The sequence below is a fragment of the Coregonus clupeaformis genome, chromosome 33 (genome assembly GCF_020615455.1).
Source record: "Coregonus clupeaformis isolate EN_2021a chromosome 33, ASM2061545v1, whole genome shotgun sequence".
Lineage (NCBI taxonomy): Eukaryota > Metazoa > Chordata > Actinopteri > Salmoniformes > Salmonidae > Coregonus > Coregonus clupeaformis.
This window is the reverse complement of record NC_059224.1, coordinates 20,036,656-20,059,042: the sequence shown is the minus strand read 5'-3', so window position 1 is coordinate 20,059,042 and position 22,387 is coordinate 20,036,656. Positions and strand designations below refer to the sequence as shown.

The 22,387-nt window shown below is 44.8% G+C and overlaps 1 protein-coding gene across 2 annotated transcripts; it reads right to left on the bottom strand.

Moving 5' to 3' along the window:
- Positions 1–1,351: 1,351 nt before the first annotated feature.
- On the bottom strand, positions 1,352–20,550 carry LOC121548769 (solute carrier family 22 member 16). Of its 2 annotated transcripts, XM_041860317.2 has the most exons (8): positions 20,458–20,550; positions 19,518–20,000; positions 17,981–18,098; positions 14,647–15,205; positions 11,007–11,134; positions 5,540–5,649; positions 4,960–5,059; positions 1,352–3,189 (listed from the first exon to the last, which is right to left on the bottom strand). In XM_041860317.2, the coding sequence occupies exons 1-8, from the start codon at positions 20,499–20,501 to the stop codon at positions 3,007–3,009; spliced, it is 1,725 nt and encodes a 574-aa protein (XP_041716251.2). In that variant the 5' UTR covers positions 20,502–20,550; the 3' UTR covers positions 1,352–3,006. The 2 variants fall into 2 exon arrangements, with proteins under 2 accessions (XP_041716251.2, XP_041716250.1); XM_041860316.1 differs by lacking the exon at positions 1,352–3,189 and having other exon boundaries at positions 4,969–5,649.
- Positions 20,551–22,387: the final 1,837 nt, after the last annotated feature.

Below are 22,387 nucleotides of genomic sequence, written 5' to 3'. Positions count from 1 at the left end.
AATTACATTTTTCTCTCTGCCGTCAGGAGGGGGCCACTAAAATGGCTTGCCCGCAAGGCTGTGGGGCCCTGCCGGCCCTGCTATAAGGTCCCAATGTAATTGACAGGTGGTTTCCCTACCCTAGTTTGTTCTAGTTTTCGAGACACTGTCAGACATGGGACCAAACTATTCCTGTCAATGGGTTAGCAGAACAACTATTTTAGGTACGTGTGTGTGTGTGTGTGTGTTCATGGATGTGTGTGTTTGTGTCCATGTGTGTGTGTCGTGTGCATGTGTGTATCAGTAGGCTGTAGATCAAACTGCTAGCCTGACTTAGGCATGTCTGTTGCTGCTATTTCTGTTACATACACCTACTCACACACTTCTCTCTCTCCCTCTTTCTCCCACCGGGGCCCATGCATCAGCTCATCACACTTGTCTTTCTCCGAAAAGTAACACTTTATTTCAACGGTCTATAATATACCATTTGGGTGGCATTTAAAAATTGTGTTCATTAATAATTACTCCCACATTGATAAACCATTTACTTAACATTACGTAGTCTTTCACAGTCACTAATCTAAAGTGAGCGCTATTATATAAATACTTTGTAAATGTTTTGAGTGACCAGTGGTAGACATTCCAGCAGTACCTGATGATCCTTAAAGGGATAGTTCACCTAAATGACTAAATTACACATTGGTTTCCTTACGCTGTTAGCAGTCTATAGACAGCAATCCATGATTTGGTTTAGTTTCCCTGGCACTGGTTCCAAATGCAAAAGTTTTAGCATTTGTGGCACAAATCCCATTCAAGTGATATTACAGATAGTAGCATTTTTCACGCATCATGTTCAACTCATCTATAAGTGACTTTGTTGAGCTTCACAATCAATTTGAGATACTTTTGGATGATTATTTCCTCTCTTGGCTGTCCTAGGCCAAATGCTGATGTTGTTAAATGTAGAAAAATGTGTTGTTTTGATGACCGCAGCAACAGTGCTGGGGAAAAGGAGCTTTCTGTTTTCATGTACAGTAGTACAGACTTTATACAGGCTTAATGCATACGTTAAGAAGGCTAGAAACCTAACTACCTAAATGAACTAGGAGAAAGGCAAGAATGGATCTCCTTTTACATTTCCTTTAAATGAAAAATAAGAATACTAACATGAAACACTTCTGTACAAAAAACAAACACATTCATGTGTGTTCCTTTGGACCAAAAAAAAGTAATGTTTGCTATGAAGGAAGGAAAATTCGGACCTATTTCAGGTTTAGGGGTTAGGTTTAGGTTTAGCGTTAGAATTAGGGTTAGGGATTAGGTTTAGGGTTTAGGTTTAGGGGTTAAGTTAAGGGTTAGGGAAAATAGGATTTTGAATAGGAATCAATTGTTTGGTCCACACAAGGATAGTAAAACAAACATGTGTGTGTGTGTGTGCGCGAGTTTGTAAGGACTTCAGATAAACAAAGTACACTTAAAATTACATAACAATAGCATCATCTGTAACACATAGGCAAAAACAGCTGCACTAGATGATTATCGGGCTGAATAGAGGTAACTAAGGCCTAGATTCAATCAGGTCAAGCACTAACCAGCGATAGCAGACACCCACATAGCGGATGTTTTGGCGGTGTCAGAGAGCCACACCCACCCCACTCACGTTATAAGTACCGAACAAGAAAGTGTAGGCTAAATATGCTCAAATTGAAAAATCACTAAACTAAATAATGAGGATGTCTATCAACCTAATCTAGGTGTAGGCTAGATTACATCTCACATTCCAGTGTTCAAACTTGTAAACAAGGCTGCATGGGATTTTTGTTAATGCGACTCCGTGCAGCCAGTGGCAATGTCCGCTTTAGGTATAACGCCAGAGATATTAGAGAAAGTAGGAGATAGCAATCCCATTGGTCAATAAATGGAGGAATGTATAACGCCCCACCCAGCATACTGATGACCAATTGTGTTCATTTTGTCATGCTGCATCACGCGGTTGCTAAACTAATTGTCACGCAATTCCTTCTCAAAGTCAGGGTATGAGTCGAGAAACCAGCCTATTTTCCTCGAAAGTATGTAATGTCACCATGCCAAAGCTATACAATATTACAGAAGTTAATTATCCCACATCTCGGAAAAAAGATTTGTAATGTTGTACTTCTTGTTGACAAAATTCATGCTAATGTTGGGTTTTTGAACAAGTTCCCAATTGACTCCCATTCACTCTTTGAAGGAGAGCTCTTGTTGTCCCAGAATGCTCCACGCGGCCCATTGACAACGCATGGGCAAAGTACACAATGGCCGTTAATACAATTCCAAAGGAGTTTCCCATTCCTCAAAAGTATCTCTGATAGGAGCAACTTATAATAATAATAATAATAATAATAATAATAATGGATTTGACAGCACTAACACAGCTCCACCTCTGACACCGCCGTTGGCTAAAGCAGATCTAATTGAATCGAGCACTAAATCACAGTCTCAGTGAGTGAAATATCAAATCTGACACACACACACACACAAACACACAGGGACGCACGCACACATGCACTCTCTCTCTCTCTCGATCTCTTGCACACACACACACACACACCACTTAAGATTGTCTCGTTATGTGTAAATTCATTGGTTGATGTGATTGGAAGGCACACATGACGTGAATGCCGATCATGAGGCTCAGTTTCATGTGGCTCTCATCAGGAGACTGAGATGTGATGAATACACCCCCTTCACTTCACTTCCCTCTGTCTATGTGTAAACAGCTGCAGCCAAGGCACTCAGAGGTTGGCTGGCTCAACCAGAGCATACCAGCTCTGAAATTGGTCACTTAGCAGAACAAAATGTCAAAAAATACTTTAATCACAAAACGTCTAATTTAGATGTTCTTGGTTTTTGCAGTTGTTTGTTTTTGTTGGTTTCTTGGCACCGTTTCCAGTAGTCTCTCTCCACTTTCTCCCCGTCTCTCTATCTGTGGACCCCTCCTTCTCTCTGGTTGGTGGTGAGGTGTGTCCCTCAAGGCTTGACGTCCAGCTAGTTGCTCTGGTTCAAGTTAATCTCCAACCCTTCCTCAGGGTCTTTATTTCCCTCCTTGGGGCTCTTCTTCCTGCCTAGAGCTTCAGCTTCCTCCATGGTGCTGGACAGGGGCTCACCCAGGGTCTCTGGTAACCACAGGGTCAGAACACCTATTATAAATGCCAGGATCCCCACGATCAGCTATGGGAGAGGAAAAAGCAAAGAGAGGAGAAAAGGAAATTGAGTTAGTGGAAGAAGAAAAATGTAAGGGTATGTTATAATACAGTTGAAGTCAGAAGTTTACATCCACCTTAGACAAATACATTTAAACTCAGTTTTTCACAATTCCTGACATTTAATCCTAGTCTTAGTTCAGTTAGGATCACCACTTAATTTTAAGAATGTGAAATGTCAGAATAATAGTAGAGAGAATGATTTATTTCAGCTTTTATTTCTTTCATCACATTCCCACTGGGTCAGAAGTTTACATACACTCAATTAGTATTTGGTAGCATTGCATTTAAATTGCCTTCCACAAGCTTCCCACAATAAATTGGGTGAATTTTGGCCCATTCCTCCTGACAGAGCTGGTGTAACTGAGTTAGGTTTGTAGGCCTCCTTGCTCGCACACGCTTTTTCAGTTCTGCCCACAAACCTTCTATAGGATTGAGGTCAGGGCTTTTTGATGGCCACTCCAATACCTTGACTTTGTTGTCCTTAAGCCATTTTGCCACAACTTTGGAAGTATGCTTGGGGTCATTGTCCATTTGGAAGACCCACTTGCGACCAAGCTTTAACTTCCTGACTGATGTCTTGAGATGTTGCTTCAATATATGCACATCATTTTCTTTCCTCATGATGCCATCTATTTTGTGAAGTGCACCAGTCCCTCCTGCAGCAAAGCACCCCCACAGCATGATGCTGCCACCCCCGTGCTTCACGGTTGGGATGGTGTTCTTCGGCTTGCAAGCATCCCCCTTTTTCCTCCAAACATAATGATGGTCATTATGGCCAAACAGTTCTATTTTTGTTTCATCAGACCAGAGGACATTTCTCCAAAAAGTAAGATCTTTGTCCCCATGTGCAGTTGCAAACCGTAGTCTGGCTTTTTTATGGCGGTTTTGGAGCAGTGGCTTCTTCCTTGCTCAGCAGCCTTTAAGGTTATGTCGATATAGGACTCGTTTTACTGTGGATATAGATACTTTTGTACCTGTTTCTTCCAGCATCTTCACAAGGTCCTTTGCTGTTGTTCTGGGATTGATTTGCACTTTTCGCACCAAAGTACGTTCATCTCTAGGAGACAGAACGCGTCTCCTTCCTGAGCGGTATGACGGCTGCGTGGTCCCATGGTGTTTATACTTGCGTACTATTGTTTGTACAGATGAACGTGGTACCTTCAGGCATTTGGAAATTGCTCCCAAGGACAAACCAGACTTGTGGAGGTCTACAATTGTTTTTCTGAGGTCTTGGCTGATTTATTTTGAATTTCCCATGATGTCAAGCAAAGAGGCACTGAGTTTGAAGGTAGGCCTTGAAATACATCCACTGGTACACCTCCAATTGACTCAAATGATGTCAATTAGCCTATCAGAAGCTTCTAAAGCCATGACATCATTTTCTGGAATTTTCCAAGCTGTTTAAAGGCACAGTCAACTTAGTGTATGTAAACTTCTGACCCACTGGAATTGTGATACAGTGAATTATAAGTGAAATAATCTGTCTGTAAACAATTGTTGGAAAAATTACTTGTGTCATGCACAAAGTAGATGTCCTAACCGACTTGCCAAAACTATAGTTTGTTAACAAGAAATTTGTGGAGTGGTTGAAAAACGAGTTTTAAAATGACTCCAACCTAAGTGTATGTATTCCGACTTCAGCTGTACATGCTCGCTCTGTCTGTCTGTCTGTCTGTCTGTCTGTCTGTCTGTCTGTCTGTCTGTCTGTCTGTGTCTGTCTGTGTCTGTTGTTTACCTGTGGTAGGTATTGCCAAATGTCAGCCAGGTAGACACAGAAAGGAGCCACCACACTGCCCACACGACACATCATACTACCACTACCCACCGCCAGGGACCTGAGGGGAGCACACACACACAAATATAATAGATAGCATCTGTCAGGATACATTAAGGATGTTGGATACATGAAGCTCACAGTGTGTACTTTACCTGATGATGGTTGGGTAGAGCTCAGTGTGGCCTGTACCTGATGATGGTTGGGTAGAGCTCAGTGTGTCCTGTACCTGATGATGGTTGGGTAGAGCTCCCAGTGTGTACTGTACCTGATGATGGTTGGGTAGAGCTCCCAGTGTGTACTGTACCTGATGATGGTTGGGTAGAGCTCCCAGTGTGTACTGTACCTGATGATGGTTGGGTAGAGCTCCCAGTGTGTACTGTACCTGATGATGGTTGGGTAGAGCTCCCAGTGTGTACTGTACCTGATGATGGTTGGGTAGAGCTCACAGTATGTACTGTACCTGATGATGGTTGGGTAGAGCTCCCAGTATGTACTGTACCTGATGATGGTTGGGTAGAGCTCACAGTGTGTACTGTACCTGATGATGGTTGGGTAGAGCTCACAGGTGTATAAGTAGATGAGGCCAAAGGCTATGGCAATAGCAAACTTCCCTGTCATACTGAGGATGATGGCTAACACCTCGATGTCCTGAAGCACAAAAACAAGGAGAACAAAGGAGGAGGAGGGGGAGACAGGAAGTAACAGAGAAAGAGAGGGGAGGAAGGTAGACAGAGAGAGAGAGCGAGCGAGCAATCAATAAGACTGTAAACACTTTCAAACATCTGTTTCCTGATTACTCAGCCAATCACGTCACAGGCACTAACGGATGACGTTTTCCCTGAATCAGTCAACAACCAGTTAGCGCTGGAACACATAATTTCAACCTGAGGAAATAAGCTCTGATCATTAAACTGAGAAATAGTAGTGTGATCGTTGAAAAAAAAGTTGTTTGTTCTCACCACCCCTCCCCTCTTTCTTTCCCTCTCCCCCTCACGGTCTTTGGCATCCCTCCCTGGCTGAGCTATCTGCTCATGTACATGGAGCTGTGTGGTATGTGGCCTTCTGAGCAATTCCGTGTGTGTGTGTGTGTGTGTGTGTGTGTGTGCATGCGTTCGTGCGTACGTATAAATAGTGTGTGTATACATAGAGAACCCCTATTTTTCAGTGGCAATTGACGAAACGATAACTGACTAAATAGACCCAGAAAAAACTATAACTAAACAAAATATATTTTTTATTTGGGTTGACGAAAACGAAACAAGACTAAATTGCACTATATATACACAAAAGTATGTGGACACCCCTTCAAATTAGTGGATTCGGCTAGTCCAGCCACACCCGTTGCTGACAGGTGTATAAAATCGAGCACTCAGCCATGCAATCTCTATAGACAAACATTGGCAGTAGAATGACCTTACTGAAGAGCTCAGCGACGTTCAACGTGGCACCGTCATAGGATGCCACCTTTCCAATATTGTCAGTTTTGTCACGATCGTCGGGAAGAGAGGACCAATGCGCAGCGTGGAATGTGAACATACTTATTTATTTATTAGAATAATCACCCGAACAAAACAACAAACGATAACGTGACGTCCTTGGTTACACTACACAAAACCAATACGGAACAAGAAACCACACCAAACGAATGCCTAACGGCTACCTAAGTATGGCTCCCAATCAGAGACAACGAGCTACAGCCGTCTCTGATTGGGAGCCACCCTGGCCAACATAGAAATGCAAAACTAGACCCACAACCTACAACACAAAACATAGAAACTAACACCCTGGCTCAACATACGAGAGTCCCCAGAGCCAGGGCGTGACAAGTTTATAAAATGTCTGCCCTGCTAGAGATGCCCCGGTCAACTATAAGTGCTGTTATTGTGAAGTGGAAATGTTTAGGAGCAACAACGGCTCAGCCGTGAAGTGGTAGGCCACACAAGCTCACAGAACGGGACCGCCAAGTGCTGAAGTGCATTGCACGTAACAATCGTCTGTCCTCGGTTGCAACACTCACTACCGAGTTCCAAACTGCCTCTGGAAGCAACGTCAGCACAATAACTGTTCGTCAGGAGCTTCATGAAATGGGTTTCCATGGCCGAGCAGCCGCACACAAGCCTAAGATCACCATGCGCAATGCCAAGCGTTGGCTGGAGTGGTGTAAAGCTCGCCGCCATTGGACTCTGGAACAGTGGAAATGCGTTCTCTGGAGTGATGAATCACGCTTCACCATCTGGCAGTCCGGCGGATGAATCTGGGTTTTGCAGATGCCAGGAGAACACTACCTGCCCCAATGCATAGTGCCAGCTGTAAAGTTTGGTGGAGGGGGAATAAAGGTCTGGGGCTATTTTTTTATTTGCAATCTGGCAGCAACAAATCATTGATGCAAATAAGGCACACGGCATGGCTACTCTTCCAGTGGTAAAAGCTCCCGGTAGAAAAAGGGGCAACGTTTGGAGACACTTTGCTTATCGTGTAGATTCAAACAAGACCGAATGCAACATTTCCACGGGAGAAGACAGCGTTTGACGAGTTGACAGGGAATAATACTACTGACCTCAAGAGACATCTGAAAGAGCATCATCGCAATATATACGCTCAGGTAGGCTAATAACAGATTGATAATGCTAGCAGGTGGCTGTGAGAGTTAAATGTGTAATTGTTCACGTGCGAGCTGAACATTCGTTACATGGTCACCTCACTCAAATGTTTCAAAACATCCTATGTTTTGTGTGGCTAAAATCAGTAAAGTGCATTATCCTCATGATTGCTGTAATGAAAGTGTCTGCCCAGCCTCTGGGCCTGTTTCACTGGGGCCTGTTCTGCTGGGGAGAGAGAAAAAAGGCTTCTGATTGTATAAAATTTTTTTAAAATCTATTTGCGGGAAATACATAGCTTTGGAAACAACTACTGTCGTTCTCAGCTTTCTGTTGGTATATTTTTTATTTCTCATCTCTTAATATTGAGCTCAATAGCAACTAGTTTACAGCCGAGATATTTGATATGGCTTTAAGATACAAAGAGTGCGAAATGCGCATCGGCCTTTGTGAGTGCATAGGGTAGCAGGCTGCAACTACAACGTTTTTTTTAGGACATTACATTTACTGTTAGATTAATACATGACTACTAGCATTGGGTATTATATTTACTGTTAGCGATCTAGCTAATGTGTTTGGAGTTTTCACTTCCTCATGTGGTGAATAAGCCCCAAAATAAATTTGCCTAAGATATTAGTGCACATAAAGATGTAGGCAAATTAATCTCTATTGAACCACAAAATTCATAAAATTCTGGAGCCTTATTTTAACAGTAGAATATAACAATAGCCTATAATTGTCAACTCACAATTAATGACAACCACTGGATTAGGTTGCACATCACAATATCTTGAATCATGCATTGCTGCTTGGACATGTTAGATGAAACAACTTATTTATTGAATAGACTACCATCTCAGTAGTCTATTACATAGTCTAAAGCACTGCAAATTACTTTAAGTGAATGATAACATTTTTTTTAATTGCGTGAAGCCGCAAAAAAATTATAATGGGGAAACCAAATCATGGGCTGGTCTCACCAACTGAAAAAGTTTGTGGCACTGGGGGAAATGTTAAAGCCCTGTCAAGGGATGAGATTTTGAATCTGCTGCAGAGTAATGTGTTCTTCTGGGAAGAGAACCATGCAATAGGATGTTATGCAGAACAACATGTTGGTAGGAAAATGTTTATGCACATGGAAGTCAGTGATTTATGTTTACTATAGGTTAATGAGGCAATACAAATGTGATGTGACTAAAATTATGACTAAAAAGAAAAGGGCATTTACGTTTTCATCATTTTGACAATAACTAGACTAAATAATTATTCAAATGACAAAAATGTGACTAAGACTTAATGTTATTATAGTCAAAATAAAACAATTATGCCAAAATTAACACTAGGCTGGAGTATGGCAGTATAACTCTCCTCCAGCTCAACCAATCTGACCCAGTGCACCTGCAGTACTATAACTCAGGCTGTTTCCATGACGCAGCAAATCAACAGTAAACTATACTATAACAGGCCTCTCTCTATCTGTTGGCTGCTATGGGCAGGGCCGTGTACAGACGTTTAGAAGGCCAGGTTGATTTCTTGGCACTTTGGCTAAAGATAGAGCCCCATCTGTGCATACGCCTGGCTATGGACCATTAGTAACAGATATGGAGATCCCTCCCTGCTGAGGGCAGAAAACTATTGGCTGCTGCTGGAGCAAACCTGTTGAATCCCACCACTTAAACACACACGCACACATATGCACATGTACACACATTGGCCAGTATTGGTCAGGTTACAGTTAGAGTTAGGTTTAAGTTGAAGGTTTTACAGTGGCTTGCGAAAGTATTCAACCCCCTTGGCATTTTTCCTATTTTGTTGCCTTACAACCTGGAATTAAAATTGAGTTTTTGGGGGGTTTGTATCATTTGATTTACACAACATGCCTACCACTTTGAAGATGCAAAATAATTTTTCTTGTGAAACAAACAAGAAATAAGACAAAAAAAACAGAATACTTGAGCGTGCATAACTATTCACCCCCCCAAAGTCAATACTTTGTAGAGCCACCCTTTGCAGCAATTACAGCTGCAAGTCTCTTGGGGTATGTCTCTATAAGCTTGGCACATCTAGCCACTGGGATTTTTGCCCATTCTTCAAGGCAAAACTGCTCCAGCTCCTTCAAGTTGGATGGGTTCTGCTGGTGTACAGCAATCTTTAAGTCATACCACAGATTCCAATTGGATTGAGATCTGGGCTTTGACTAGGTCATTCCAAGACATTTAAATGTTTCCCTTTAAACCACTCGAGTGTTGCTTTAGCAGTATGCTTAGGGTCATTGTCCTGTTGGAAGGTGAACCTCCGTCCCAGTCTCAAATCTCTGGAAGACTGAAACAGGTTTCCCTCAAGAAATTCCCTGTATTTAGTATCGGGGTGATGAGAGGTGTTGGGTTTGCGCCAGACATTTTCCTTGATGGCCAAAAAGCTCAATATTTGTCTCATCTGACCAGAGTACCTTCTTCCATATGGTTGGGGAGTTTCCCACCAAACATGTTTGCTTATGTTTTTCTTTAAGCAATGACTTTTTTCTGGCCACTCTTCCATAAAGCACAGCTCTGTGGAGTGTACGGCTTAAAGTGGTCCTATGGACAGATACTCCAATCTCCGCTGTGGAGCTTTGCAGCTCCTTCAGGGTTATCTTTGGTCTCTTTGTTGCCTCTCTGATTAATGCCCTCCTTGCCTGGTCCGTGAGTTTGGTGGGCGGCCCTCTCTTGGCAGGTTTGTTGTGGTGCCATATTCTTTCAATTTTTTTATAATGGATTTAATGGTGCTCCGTAGGATTTTTTATAACCCAACCCTGATCTGTACTTCTCCACAACTTTGTCCCTGACCTGTTTGGAGAGCTCCTTGGTCTTCATGGTGCCGCTTGCTTGGTGGTGCCCCTTGCTTAGTGGTGTTGCAGACTCTGGGGCCTTTCAGAACAGGTGTATATATACTGAGATCATGTGACACTTAGATTGCACACAGGTGGACTTTATTTAACTAATTATGTGACTTCTGAAGGTAATTGGTTGCACCAGATCTTATTTAGGGGCTTCATAGCAAAGGGGGTGAATACATATGCACACACCACTTTTCCATTATTTATTTAGTCGAATTTTTTTAAACACGTTATTTTTTATTTTTTTACTTCACAATTTGGACTATTTTGTGTATGTCCATTACATGAAATCCAAATAAAAATCAATTTAAATTACAGGTTGTAATGCAACAAAATAGGAAAAACGCCAAGGGGGATGAATACTTTTGCAAGGCACTGTAGGTCAGGGCATGTAACCTTCTGTGCACAGGCCATTTGTACTAACATGAATTCTGAATGGTTAGGGATTTGTCACACTGGCTCCTATCCTTTGATCTCTCTCTAGCTCACACACCCACACAGACACACACACACACACGATTGCTTGTACATACGTTTGGCACCACAATGATGAGCATGCAGGCCGTTCCAGCCAGCAGCAGAGCCGTGGCACATGTCCTCTTTCTGCCCACCCGGTCCATCGCATAACAGCCAATCAGGTAGGAGGGGAACTCCACCGCACCTGGAAACAGACAATCACAGAGGATGTCAGAGCAAGGCAGCGGGCATGGTGACATTCTGTGTGGTGACATCTGGAACTGGGCCAGCAGTGGCCGTAATTTGACTGAAAGGTCCTGGTGACGAGACTGTTTAGCCTTTGATACTTGAGAGCATAGAGAAAACAGCTGAGGTATTTGCTAAACTCAGCAAAAAAGAAACGTCCTCTCAATGTCAACTGCGTTTATTTTCAGCAAACTTAACATGTGTAAATATTTGTATGAACATAACAAGATTCAACAACTGAGACATAAACTGAACAAGTTCCACAGACATGTGACTAACAGAAATTGAATAATGTGTCCCTGAACAAAGGGGGGTGGTCAAAATCAAAATAACAGTCAGTATCTGGTGTGTCCCCCAGCTGCGTTAAGTACTGCAGTGCATCTCCTCCTCATGGACTGCACCAGATTTGCCAGTTCTTGCTGTGAGATGTTACCCCACTCTTCCACCAAGGCACCTGCAAGTTCCCGGACATTTCTGGGGGGAATGGCCCTAGCCCTCACCCTCCGATCCAACAGGTCCCAGACGTGCTCAATGGGATTGAGATTCGGGCTCTTCGCTGGCCATGGCAGAACACTGACATTCCTGTCTTGCAGGAAATCACGCACAGAATGAGCAGTATGGCCAGTGGCATTGTCATGCTGGAGGGTCATGTCAGGATGAGCCTGCAGGAAGGGTACCACATGAGGGAGGAGGATGTCTTCCCTGTAAAGCACAGCGTTGAGATTGCCTGCAATGACAACAAGCTCAGTCCGATGATGCTGTGACACACCGCCCCAGACCATGACGGACCCTCCACCTCCAAATCGATCCCGCTCCAGAGTACAGGCCTCGGTGTAACGCTCATTCCTTAGACGATAAACGCGAATCCGACCATCACCCCTGGTGAGACAAAACCGCGACTCGTCAGTGAAGAGCACTTTATGCCTGTCTGGTCCAGCGACGGTGGGTTTGTGCCCATAGGCGACGTTGTTGCCGGTGATGTCTGGTGAGGACCTGCCTTACAACAGGCCTACTAGCCCTCAGTCCAGCCTCTCTCAGCCTATTGAGGACAGTCTGAGCACTGATGGAGGGATTGTGCGTTCCTGTAGTAACTCGGGCAGTTGTTGTTGCCATCCTGTACCTGTCCCGCAGGTGTGATGTTCGGATGTACCGATCCTGTGCAGGTGTTGTTACACGTGGTCTGCAACTGTGAGGACGATCAGCTGTCCGTTCTGTCTCCCTGTAGCGCTATCTTAGGCGTCTCACAGTACGGACATTGCAATTTATTGCCCTGGCCACATCTGCAGTCCTCATGCCTCCTTGTAGCATGCCTAAGGCACGTTCACGCAAATGAGCAGGGACCCTGGGCATCTTTCTTTTGGTGTTTTTCAGAGTCAGTAGAAAGGCCTCTTTAGTGTCCTCAGTTTTCATAACTGTGACCTTAATTGCCTACCGTCTGTAAGCTGTTAGTGTCTTAACGACCCTTCCACAAGTGCATGTTCATTAATTGTTTATGGTTAATTGAACAAGCATGGAAAACAGTGTTTAAACCCTTTACAATGAAGATCTGTGAAGTTATTTTGATTTTTACAAATTATCTTTGAAAGACAGGGTCCTGAAAAAGGGACGTTTCTTTTTTTGCTGAGTTTAGATGGCAGGCAAAAAGAGAGCCACAGACAGCTAGGCTTACTCTGAGCAGGAAGTGGGGGTTGTGGCTCTTTCTTAAAAAAAGATCTTCCAAACACAATATAGGCTTATTACATTATTCTCATTGCCCTCATTACATGTGCATTCCACAAGTACCTAGCCTAAATACCTAGTGAGATATTTTTGTGTCCAACAAAGTGAATCATGGTTAAAAAATATATAGTATCTTTTACTGACCTGGGCTGGGTTTCCCAAAAGCATCGTAGTACTAAGATAATTGTAATTTCATTTAAACTAAATGTACGAAAGATGATCTTAGTGCTACGATGCTTTTGGGAAATCCAGCCCTGATCTGTCCTAAATGAAACCAGAACGGGAGAAAACTGAAACACAACTAGTTCTGTTGCTTCACAACACACACATTAGGTAATGACTTTAAAACGATGTATACATCCAACGGCACATCCAGTTTTAAACAGTTGTCTGTTACAGTGGAGGTGCCCATACATTAACTTAAAGCCCAAAGCAGTATTCTGTCCAGTATCCTTCCTGTAGTATAAACAGAATAGTCAACACAGAATAGTCAACATGCTGAGCCATGGGCCAGACCAGACACAGACAGTTCTGCTTGTGTTTACATGGCCAGAAGCAGCTCTGTCTGTATAAACACAACTCTGTCTGTCGCTGTAGGAGCCTGAATTAGCAGCAGCACCACCTAGCAGCAGCACCACCTAGCAGCAGCACCACCTAGTAACAGCACCACCACCTAGTAGCAGCACCACCACCTAGTAGCAGCACCACCACCTAGTAGCAGCACCACCACCTAGTAGCAGCACCACCTAATAGCAGCACCACCTAGTAGCAGCACCACCTAGTAACAGCACCACCTAATAGCAGCACCACCTAATAGCAGCACCACCTAGTAACAGCACCACCTAGTAACAGCACCACCTAATAGCAGCACCACCTAATAGCAGCACCACCTAGTAGCAGCACCACCTAGTAACAGCACAACTTAGTAACAGCACCACCTAGTAGCAGCACCACCTAATAGCAGCAACACCTAATAGCAGCAACACCTAGTATCAGCACCACCTAGTAGCAGCACCACCTAGTAGCAGCACCACCTAGTAACAGCACCACCTGGTAACATCACCACCTAATAGCAGCACCACCTAGTAGCAGCACCACCTAGTAACAGCACCACCTAATAGCAGCACCACCTAATAGCAGCACCACCTAGTAGCAGCACCACCTAGTAGCAGCACCACCTAGTAGCAGCACCCCCTAGTAACAGCACCACCTAGTAACAGCACCACCTAGTAACAGCACCACCTAGTAACAGCACCACCTAATAGCAGCACCACCTAGTAGCAACACCACCTAGTAGCAGCACCACCTAGTAGCAGCACCACCTAGTAGCAGCACCCCCTGGTAGCAGCACCACCTAGTAGCAGCACCTAACAGCACCACCTAGTAGCAGCACCTAACAGCACCACCTAGTAGCAGCACCACCTAACAGCAGCACCACACAACACTGCCTGTCTGTCTGTCTATAGCTACCTCAGCCAGCCCATATTGTCTCAGTATCAACATCAGCCACATATACAGTAGTAGAGTTCAGCAGCTGTAGTTCAGTGTATAGAATGCCCATCTGTCCATGACCAGCTACATGTACTATATGAATACATTTTTGCTTGATAGGGTATTAAATATATATAGCTTGATTCGTAGCCACTCCATGGTCACTCCTATAATCACCCATTCAATAAACACACACCCATAGTACATACAGTACATCCACATCATATTCCCCACCTACACACACCCCCATCCCAGTCTCACCAGCCAGGAAGAGGTTGATGTACTGGTTGCCCCCCAGGTTAACGGAGCCCAGGGAGAAGACGTAGTAACCCAGGCTGCCGATGAACCACACGGCCCACACCGTCACTGTCCTCCATGCCATCCTCCACGTCCCAAACAGGTCCAGGATGCTCAGCTTCCTCTCGGGCTCCACCGGCTGGGCTACTCCCGCTGTCACCTCCTTTTCCAGCAGAGCCTCCTCGGGCTCCAGGAGGTTCTCGGCCCTCAGGCGGCCAGGCTCCAGGCCGTTGAAGCGGGCTATGGAGTCCAGCAGGACCTGGGTCTCCTGGAGCCTCCCCTTAGCCATCAGGTAGAAGGGCGTCTCTGGGAACTTCCAGCAGAAGAAGAGGAAGGGGGAGGTGCAGGTGGAGAGGATGATCTGGTAGCTCCGCCAGGTCCGCACCAGGTAGCCCGTGATCGCTACCATCATGACGCCCACGGCGAAGGCGGCGTGCACGTGCATGGAGGTCCACGTGCGCACCTTGTTGCCGGTGAACTCGGTCACGTACACAAACACGACCACAAGGTAGCCACTAGACACCTGCCGAGAGGGAGGGAACACAACACAGGGCCAGAGCTTCAAATCACATATAGGCTACACACACACACACACACACACACACACTTTACTGTTGATGCAGAAAGTTAATCTAATGCCTGAAAGCTAGTGTCATGTGTCTTATCCTCTGATCTGTGTTTAGTAAATGGATCCTGAAAGCAGACTGTGGTTAGGTCAAACCTTATCCTCTGGGAATGACCCAGATATTAGCCCAAACACATACAACACACAGATATACAAGCATTAGCATACACATGCACACGGTAACATACAGTGGGGGAAAAAAGTATTTAGTCAGCCACCAATTGTGCAAGTTCTCCAACTTAAAAAGATGAGAGAGGCCTGTAATTTTCATCATAGGTACACGTCAACTATGACAGACAAATTGAGAAAGAAAAATCCAGAAAATCACATTGTAGGATTTTTTATGAATTTATTTGCAAATTATGGTGGAAAATAAGTATTTGGTCACCTACAAACAAGCAAGATTTCTGGCTCTCACAGACCTGTAACTTCTTCTTTAAGAGGCTCCTCTGTCCTCCACTCGTTACCTGTATTAATGGCACCTGTTTGAACTTGTTATCAGTATAAAAGACACCTGTCCACAACCTCAAACAGTCACACTCCAAACTCCACTATGGCCAAGACCAAAGAGCTGTCAAAGGACACCAGAAACAACATTGTAGACCTGCACCAGGCTGGGAAGACAGAATCTGCAATAGGTAAGCAGCTTGGTTTGAAGAAATCAACTGTGGGAGCAATTATTAGGAAATGGAAGACATACAAGACCACTGATAATCTCCCTCGATCTGGGGCTCCACGCAAGATCTCACCCCGTGGGGTCAAAATGATCACAAGAACGGTGAGCAAAAATCCCAGAACCACACGGGGGGACCTAGTGAATGACCTGCAGAGAGCTGGGACCAAAGTAACAAAGCCTACCATCAGTAACACACTACGCCGCCAGCGACTCAAATCCTGCAGTGCCAGACGTGTCCCCCTGCTTAAGCCAGTACATGTCCAGGCCCGTCTGAAGTTTGCATTTGGATGATCCAGAAGAGGATTGGGAGAATGTCATATGGTCAGATGAAACCAAAATATAACTTTTTGGTAAAAACTCAACTCGTCGTGTTTGGAGGACAAAAATGCTGAGTTGCATCCAAAGAACACCATACCTACTGTGAAGCATGGGGGTGGAAACATCATGCTTTGGGGCTGTTTTTCTGCAAAGGGACCAGGACGACTGATCCGTGTAAAGGAAAGAATGAATGGGGCCATGTATCGTGAGATTTTGAGTGAAAACCTCCTTCCATCAGCAAGGGCATTGAAGATGAAACGTGGCTGGGTCTTTCAGCATGACAATGATCCCAAACACACCACCCGGGCAACGAAGGAGTGGCTTCGTAAGAAGCATTTCAAGGTCCTAGAGTGGCCTAGCCAGTCTCCAGATCTCAACCCCATAGAAAATCTTTGGAGGGAGTTGAAAGTCCGTGTTGCCCAGCGACAGCCCCAAAACATCACTGCTCTAGAGGAGATCTGCATGGAGGAATGGGCCAAAATACCAGCAGCAGTGTGTGAAAACCTTGTGAAGACTTACAGAAAACGTTTGACTTGTGTCATTGCCAACAAAGGGTATATAACAAAGTATTGAGAAACTTTTGTTATTGACCAAATACTTATTTTCCACCATAATTTGCAAATAAATTCATAAAAAATCCTACAATGTGATTTTCTGGATTTTTCTTTCTCATTTTGTCTGTCATAGTTGACGTGTACCTATGATGAAAATTACAGGCCTCTCTCATCTTTTTAAGTGGGAGAACTTGCACAATTGGTGGCTGACTAAATACTTTTTTCCCCCACTGTATATACAAGGGCAATAGTCTTGTTGATTGTGCTTTTGGTTATTAAAAGGACATTTCAAATATGTAACTCTTCCACGATTTCTTTCACTGTCGTCAGCTGTTCCTCGGCTGTTTGTCAAACATAAGCCACACCCTCTACTGAGAGGGCTGGCCAACATAGAGGCATGTGACAACACACACACAACACACATACAGCCACACATCTGTTCTGTCATAAGATTCCCATTCATTAATAATCAAGAGATCTTGATTAAAGATGACCCCTCCATCAGTTCAGTGGCTAATTGTCCATAAAGTAGATGCAAAACAATGCTAATAATGGTTGGTGAGTGATGTCCAACCATGTGTGTGTGTGTGTGTGTGTATTCACAGACTACAATATGAACAAGACCAGAATTTGGCAATGGTCAGAGAGAATGTACGGTTGAACAGACACCTGGCCGTAAGACTGAGAATGTGTGTATATGTGTTCTGTTATGAACAGCACAGGGTGTCTGGGCACAACATAGGGCCTACTGTGTAAGCAACCGTTTATAGCCTTGTGTCCTGGTAATATTAACGACTCTCTCCCTTTGCCTCTAGTACAACCTGTCATTCCTTTTAGGCACATAATCTAATACTGACAAAAATAAATACTGGATGAATACTAACTAATATATGAATATAACTGCATTCTTGAACTTGACTTCTGCATAAATCAAGAACTCACAGTATGTCTAGGGAGATTAGTTTGAAATGTTAAGTAAAGTTAGGATTCTACCATAAGATAATATTTTATTGTGTCTCCTTACTGCATGCCCTACACTACATTCCTCTCCACACACACACACACACACACACACACACACACACACACACACACACACACACACACACACACACACACACGTACCATGGCGAGCAGGAAGCGTATGACCATAAATAGGTAGTAGTTCCCCGTGAATGCCACGCTTACACCAAACACAAACTGGCACAGGCTGGTGATCATCAGGATCCTCCGTCTGCCAACCCTGAGAGACAGAGGAGAGAGAGGGAGAGGGGGGGGAGAATGTGAAAAGTTAGGATTACTTGTTAGGGTGTACAGTTGAATAGTTAGGCCTCTGTTGTGGCTGACTGTCATACTGACTGACTGAGCCATTGATTCTAGAGCAGGGGTGTCAAACTAATTTTGCCCTGGGGGCTACATTCGGTCCTCTATCCATCGTTTCTGGAATTTTCTATGCTCCCGGACTGTCATTTCAGTTATTATTAGCGAGCTGGACACACTCAAGACACTATGAATGTAAGTCAATTTTAATTTCTACACAGTTTCCATTTGGTTTTAGTCATTTTGAGTACACTCTTTTACTCAAACCGCCCACTGGCCGTCTGTTTCACACCCCTGTTCTAGAGGAAGAGACATGCTTCATTTACAAAAAAGGCCCTCTGCTATCTACTGTAGCTGACGACATGGGAAGAGTTGAAAGAAAACTATTCAATGTCACACAAGCTCATATGAGTATTGTATTGCTGACTGGGGATTGCACATGGCCACACAGAAGTTGTGATTGAGTTGGTTTGTTTGTTGTGTGAGTATGTGACTGCATGTGACTCAAGGCATTGATCCAGAGCAGAACAAATATGGTTAAAATACTGTTCGACAGACAAAAAGCTGGGAGCAGCACAGGGTCAGCCACAGCGTCAGCCACAGGGTCAGCCACAGGGTCAGCCACATGGCAGCAGTTTGGGTTGAAATTGTACATCGCTACACAACAGTAGTGGCTGAGTTCATAGGTGTGTATGTTGTTTGTTTGTGTGTGTGTGTGAGCGTGTGAACGTGCCTGCATGTGACTCAAGTCCGCCAGACCAGATGGAACAAATCAATGAACAAGTTGGCTAATGCCGCATGCATACTGCCCCAGTGTATGAGTATGGAAGTAGCCTAGTAGTCTGTCTAACTCTAAGAAACCATCTAACTGCTCATCTTCCCCTTCACTAAATAGGATGTCATCTCTTAATGCCATGCTGTACTATACCCCACCATATTGACAGCCCCCAAGCACCGCCCTCTTCCATTACAATTGTTGGATTTTCAAATCCAAACAACCAGAGAACCAATCAATTTCTGAGCAAAGTGTGTCACAGCTTTCCCTGCGCTGTGTGGCATAGAGACACAGCCAGGGAGGAGCACAGGGGCACAGCCAGGGATGGACAGGGCACAGGGGCACAGCTAGGGAAGTACAGGGCACAGCCAGGGAGGTACAGGGCACAGGGGCCCAGCCAGGGAGGGACAGGGCACAGGGGCACAGCCAGAGAGGTACAGGGCACAGGGGCACAGCCAGGGAGGTACAGGGCACAGGGGCACAGCTGGGGAGGGGCACAGAGGCACCGCAGGAGGCAGACACATTCCCCATATTTGGGAATAGGTAGGTGGGGAGAGCTCCTCTTACCTATCAGCGATGTCCCCGAACACCAGCGCTCCGACCAGCACACCAATCATAAAAGTGGGCTGACACAGCTTGGCCAGCCATTCCCTGTCACACACCAGGTCCCAGTCCGTCACGATGCTCTGATACACCTCGCTGTGGTCATACACGTAATGGTAGTTCCCGTCACACTTCTCTGTCGTCCTGTTGATGAGCTGCTCGTAGGTAAAGTCTATGGGGTTAATTCGTTGGGTTCGTTGGCAGGTGCTGAGCTCCCACTGTTTGCCCTCCGCGGTCCGCACCACCACGGGCCCGTTCGCCGGTTTAAAGAACGGTAGCACCTCCTCCAGGGAAGCACCTGTGTAGTTCCCGTACAGGACGTCAGTTATGTTACCCGGCGGTGCGCAGACGAAGCTTGGCCTCTCCACAAGGAACACAGAGGCCAGGTAATGGATTCCACAGGCTATGGCCTGGAAGACAGCAGCAAAGTACAGACATGCCTGGAACCTAGGAGGAGAAGAGATGAGGGGAGAGTCCTGTTATGTTCTGGAATCTAGGGGTTCAATAAAAGGACAACATGAGGAAGTTGCATCAAAGGAATGAAACCCTTCACTATCCAACACATAGAAATGACTTCACTATGATTGATGAATGCACAATTAAGTAAAATGACTCCCAAACATTTATGATATCCTACTGTAATATTTTAAAAAAAAAATGGTTTTTTTCTTTATAAAGTAGCCTAACAAAAACAGAATATTATCCATGTACAAAAAATACAAACATTGACTATAGGGCTACATCAAGTGTTTTGAATATAGTGAGAATGAAACAAAGAAATATAGGCTATTCTAACGGATAATGTTTATCCCATTTTAACGCGCTAATGACGCAATGCACTACATATGTTTCTCTCCAAAATCAAGTTCAATTAAAGTGGAAATTACATTATTGTTCTGGCTACCTTTTGAAGTGTCCAAGCTCATCGAATATACGATCCACACTCATAATTCGTTGACAGGTCTTCCGCGCGCCTCTCGCTCCAGTGAGTGGCGAATTCTGTATCGACTCGCCACTGACAATTTGTAAATGTTGCCTTTTACTGGACCCCGGGTAGGAGGGGCGAGAGCTTAGTGGAAATGTCCACTTAGTGCGACGAACAGGGGAAAAAACTTTTCAATTATGGTCAGGAGTGTGGCCGAGCCTGAAGTTGACACCCCCACAATGCAATTGTAGGCTGGGAAACTACTGTAGAAGTTGATAAACGATTGTGCAGACTAGTGTTGTTGTTTCTTTAGAGGATATCTTTATTTTCAATCACTGCTATTTGGGCGTAGCCATGACGTTCCATTTGATCAGTCGAACAAGCACGTAGGCCTATCTCCTCATCAATGCACTGCTTTCAGAGATCCAGTGATTGATTCATCATTCTAGCACTCCAAAATAATAGACGCTGTTTTCTCTGCTGAAAGACATCACATCCACTAAATCTATTATCCTACTACAGTAAATCAATCAAAATGTGAAACGTTTGTTGTCTCAGACATCACCATGTTAGGCACAACAATGCAATGTCAATATACTGTAATCCAACGATGGTGAGTCAGACAGACAGGGACAGTGATATCAGGTGTGGACAGACTCACGTTCAGATGATGAGACTAAAGACAATGATGTCTATGACTTTAAAGCAACTGTGATTCTCTCTCTCCATTCTCTCTCCATTCTCTCTCTCTCTCGCTCTACCTCTCTTCCGCTCTCTCAGACACACACATGCACTCTTTCCAAGCTTGTGCTTAATGCTTTTTGTGACTGACACACACAAACTGGCACAAACTTTCACTGGCTGTCCTACGTCAGCGTGTGTGTTGCGTTTGGTGACCCCAGCAAGATGCCTGTGGTGCGTTGTTCAAGACTGTCAGCACTCCCCAGGAGACTCAGGAGGCATGTGTCACGGTACACACACATGGGGGATAGCTGAGGTGTGTGTGTGTGTGTGTGTATGTTTGTGCGTGGATGTGTATGCATGGGTGGGTGTACTGTATGCTTGCATGCTTGTGTGTATCTGCTACATGTTTGTGGCCATTTCTCATTATAATATGTTATAATAGTCCATAGCACTCTGTTGACTCTACCTGCCATAGTAGGATAGCAGGGGGAGAGCAGAGGACAGAGGTATTGGTGGTTCTATTGATTTACTGTATCTCTCCAACCTGCCTTGGCTGGCTACAACAGGTACACCTGTTTGTGTTCAGAGTGAAACTGAACTTTGACTGACTGACTGACCACCTGCCGCTAAAGCATAGGACAGAAAAGGACCAATTGAATGGTAGAATTACACAAAATCTGTCAACTGTGTTGCTTTTCTGATAGGCACTTAACCTGATATACTGGACTACTGGTTGATGATGGAAATGGCTGAAAAGCATCCCCAACCAATTAGTATAGACCCTTACTATCCATATCCACAGCATGTCACTTCCATGTGGTTATTACCATCTATCTGCCTGACTGAAACAGTGTGCTTATAATTATAGAGATCTTCAACAAGAAAAGCATTCATAAATTCCACAGAAACAGACAGCAATCTGATGTGGAGATATAAGGTTGGTATTAACACAACTGGTCCCAGCCAGCCAGCCAGCCAGCCAACCCCACCCCCTCCATCAGTCCCCCAGCCAGCCAACCCCACCCCCTCCATCAGTCCCCCAGCCAGCCAACCCCACCCCCTCCATCAGTCCCCCAGCCAGCCAACCCCACCCCCTCCATCAGTCCCCCAGCCAGCCAGCCAGCCAACCCCACCCCCCTCCAACAGTCCCCCCAGCCAGCCAGCCAACCCCACCCCTCCATCAGTCCCCCAGCCAGCCAACCCCACCCCCTCCAACAATCCCCCA

Bases quoted from the DNA above. Each gene is read 5' to 3' on its own strand.
- LOC121548769 (XM_041860316.1), bottom strand. From the start codon at position 20,501: ATGAGTGTGGATCGTATATTCGATGAGCTTGGACACTTCAAAAG. The intron at 15,206-17,980 runs GTACGTGTGTGT...CCCTCTCGGCAG, and splicing joins TACGCTTCCTGCTCGCCATG to GTGTCTAGTGGCTACCTTGT. The intron at 5,650-11,006 runs GTATGTACAAGC...TTTGTGCTTCAG, and splicing joins TCATCATTGTGGTGCCAAAC to GACATCGAGGTGTTAGCCAT.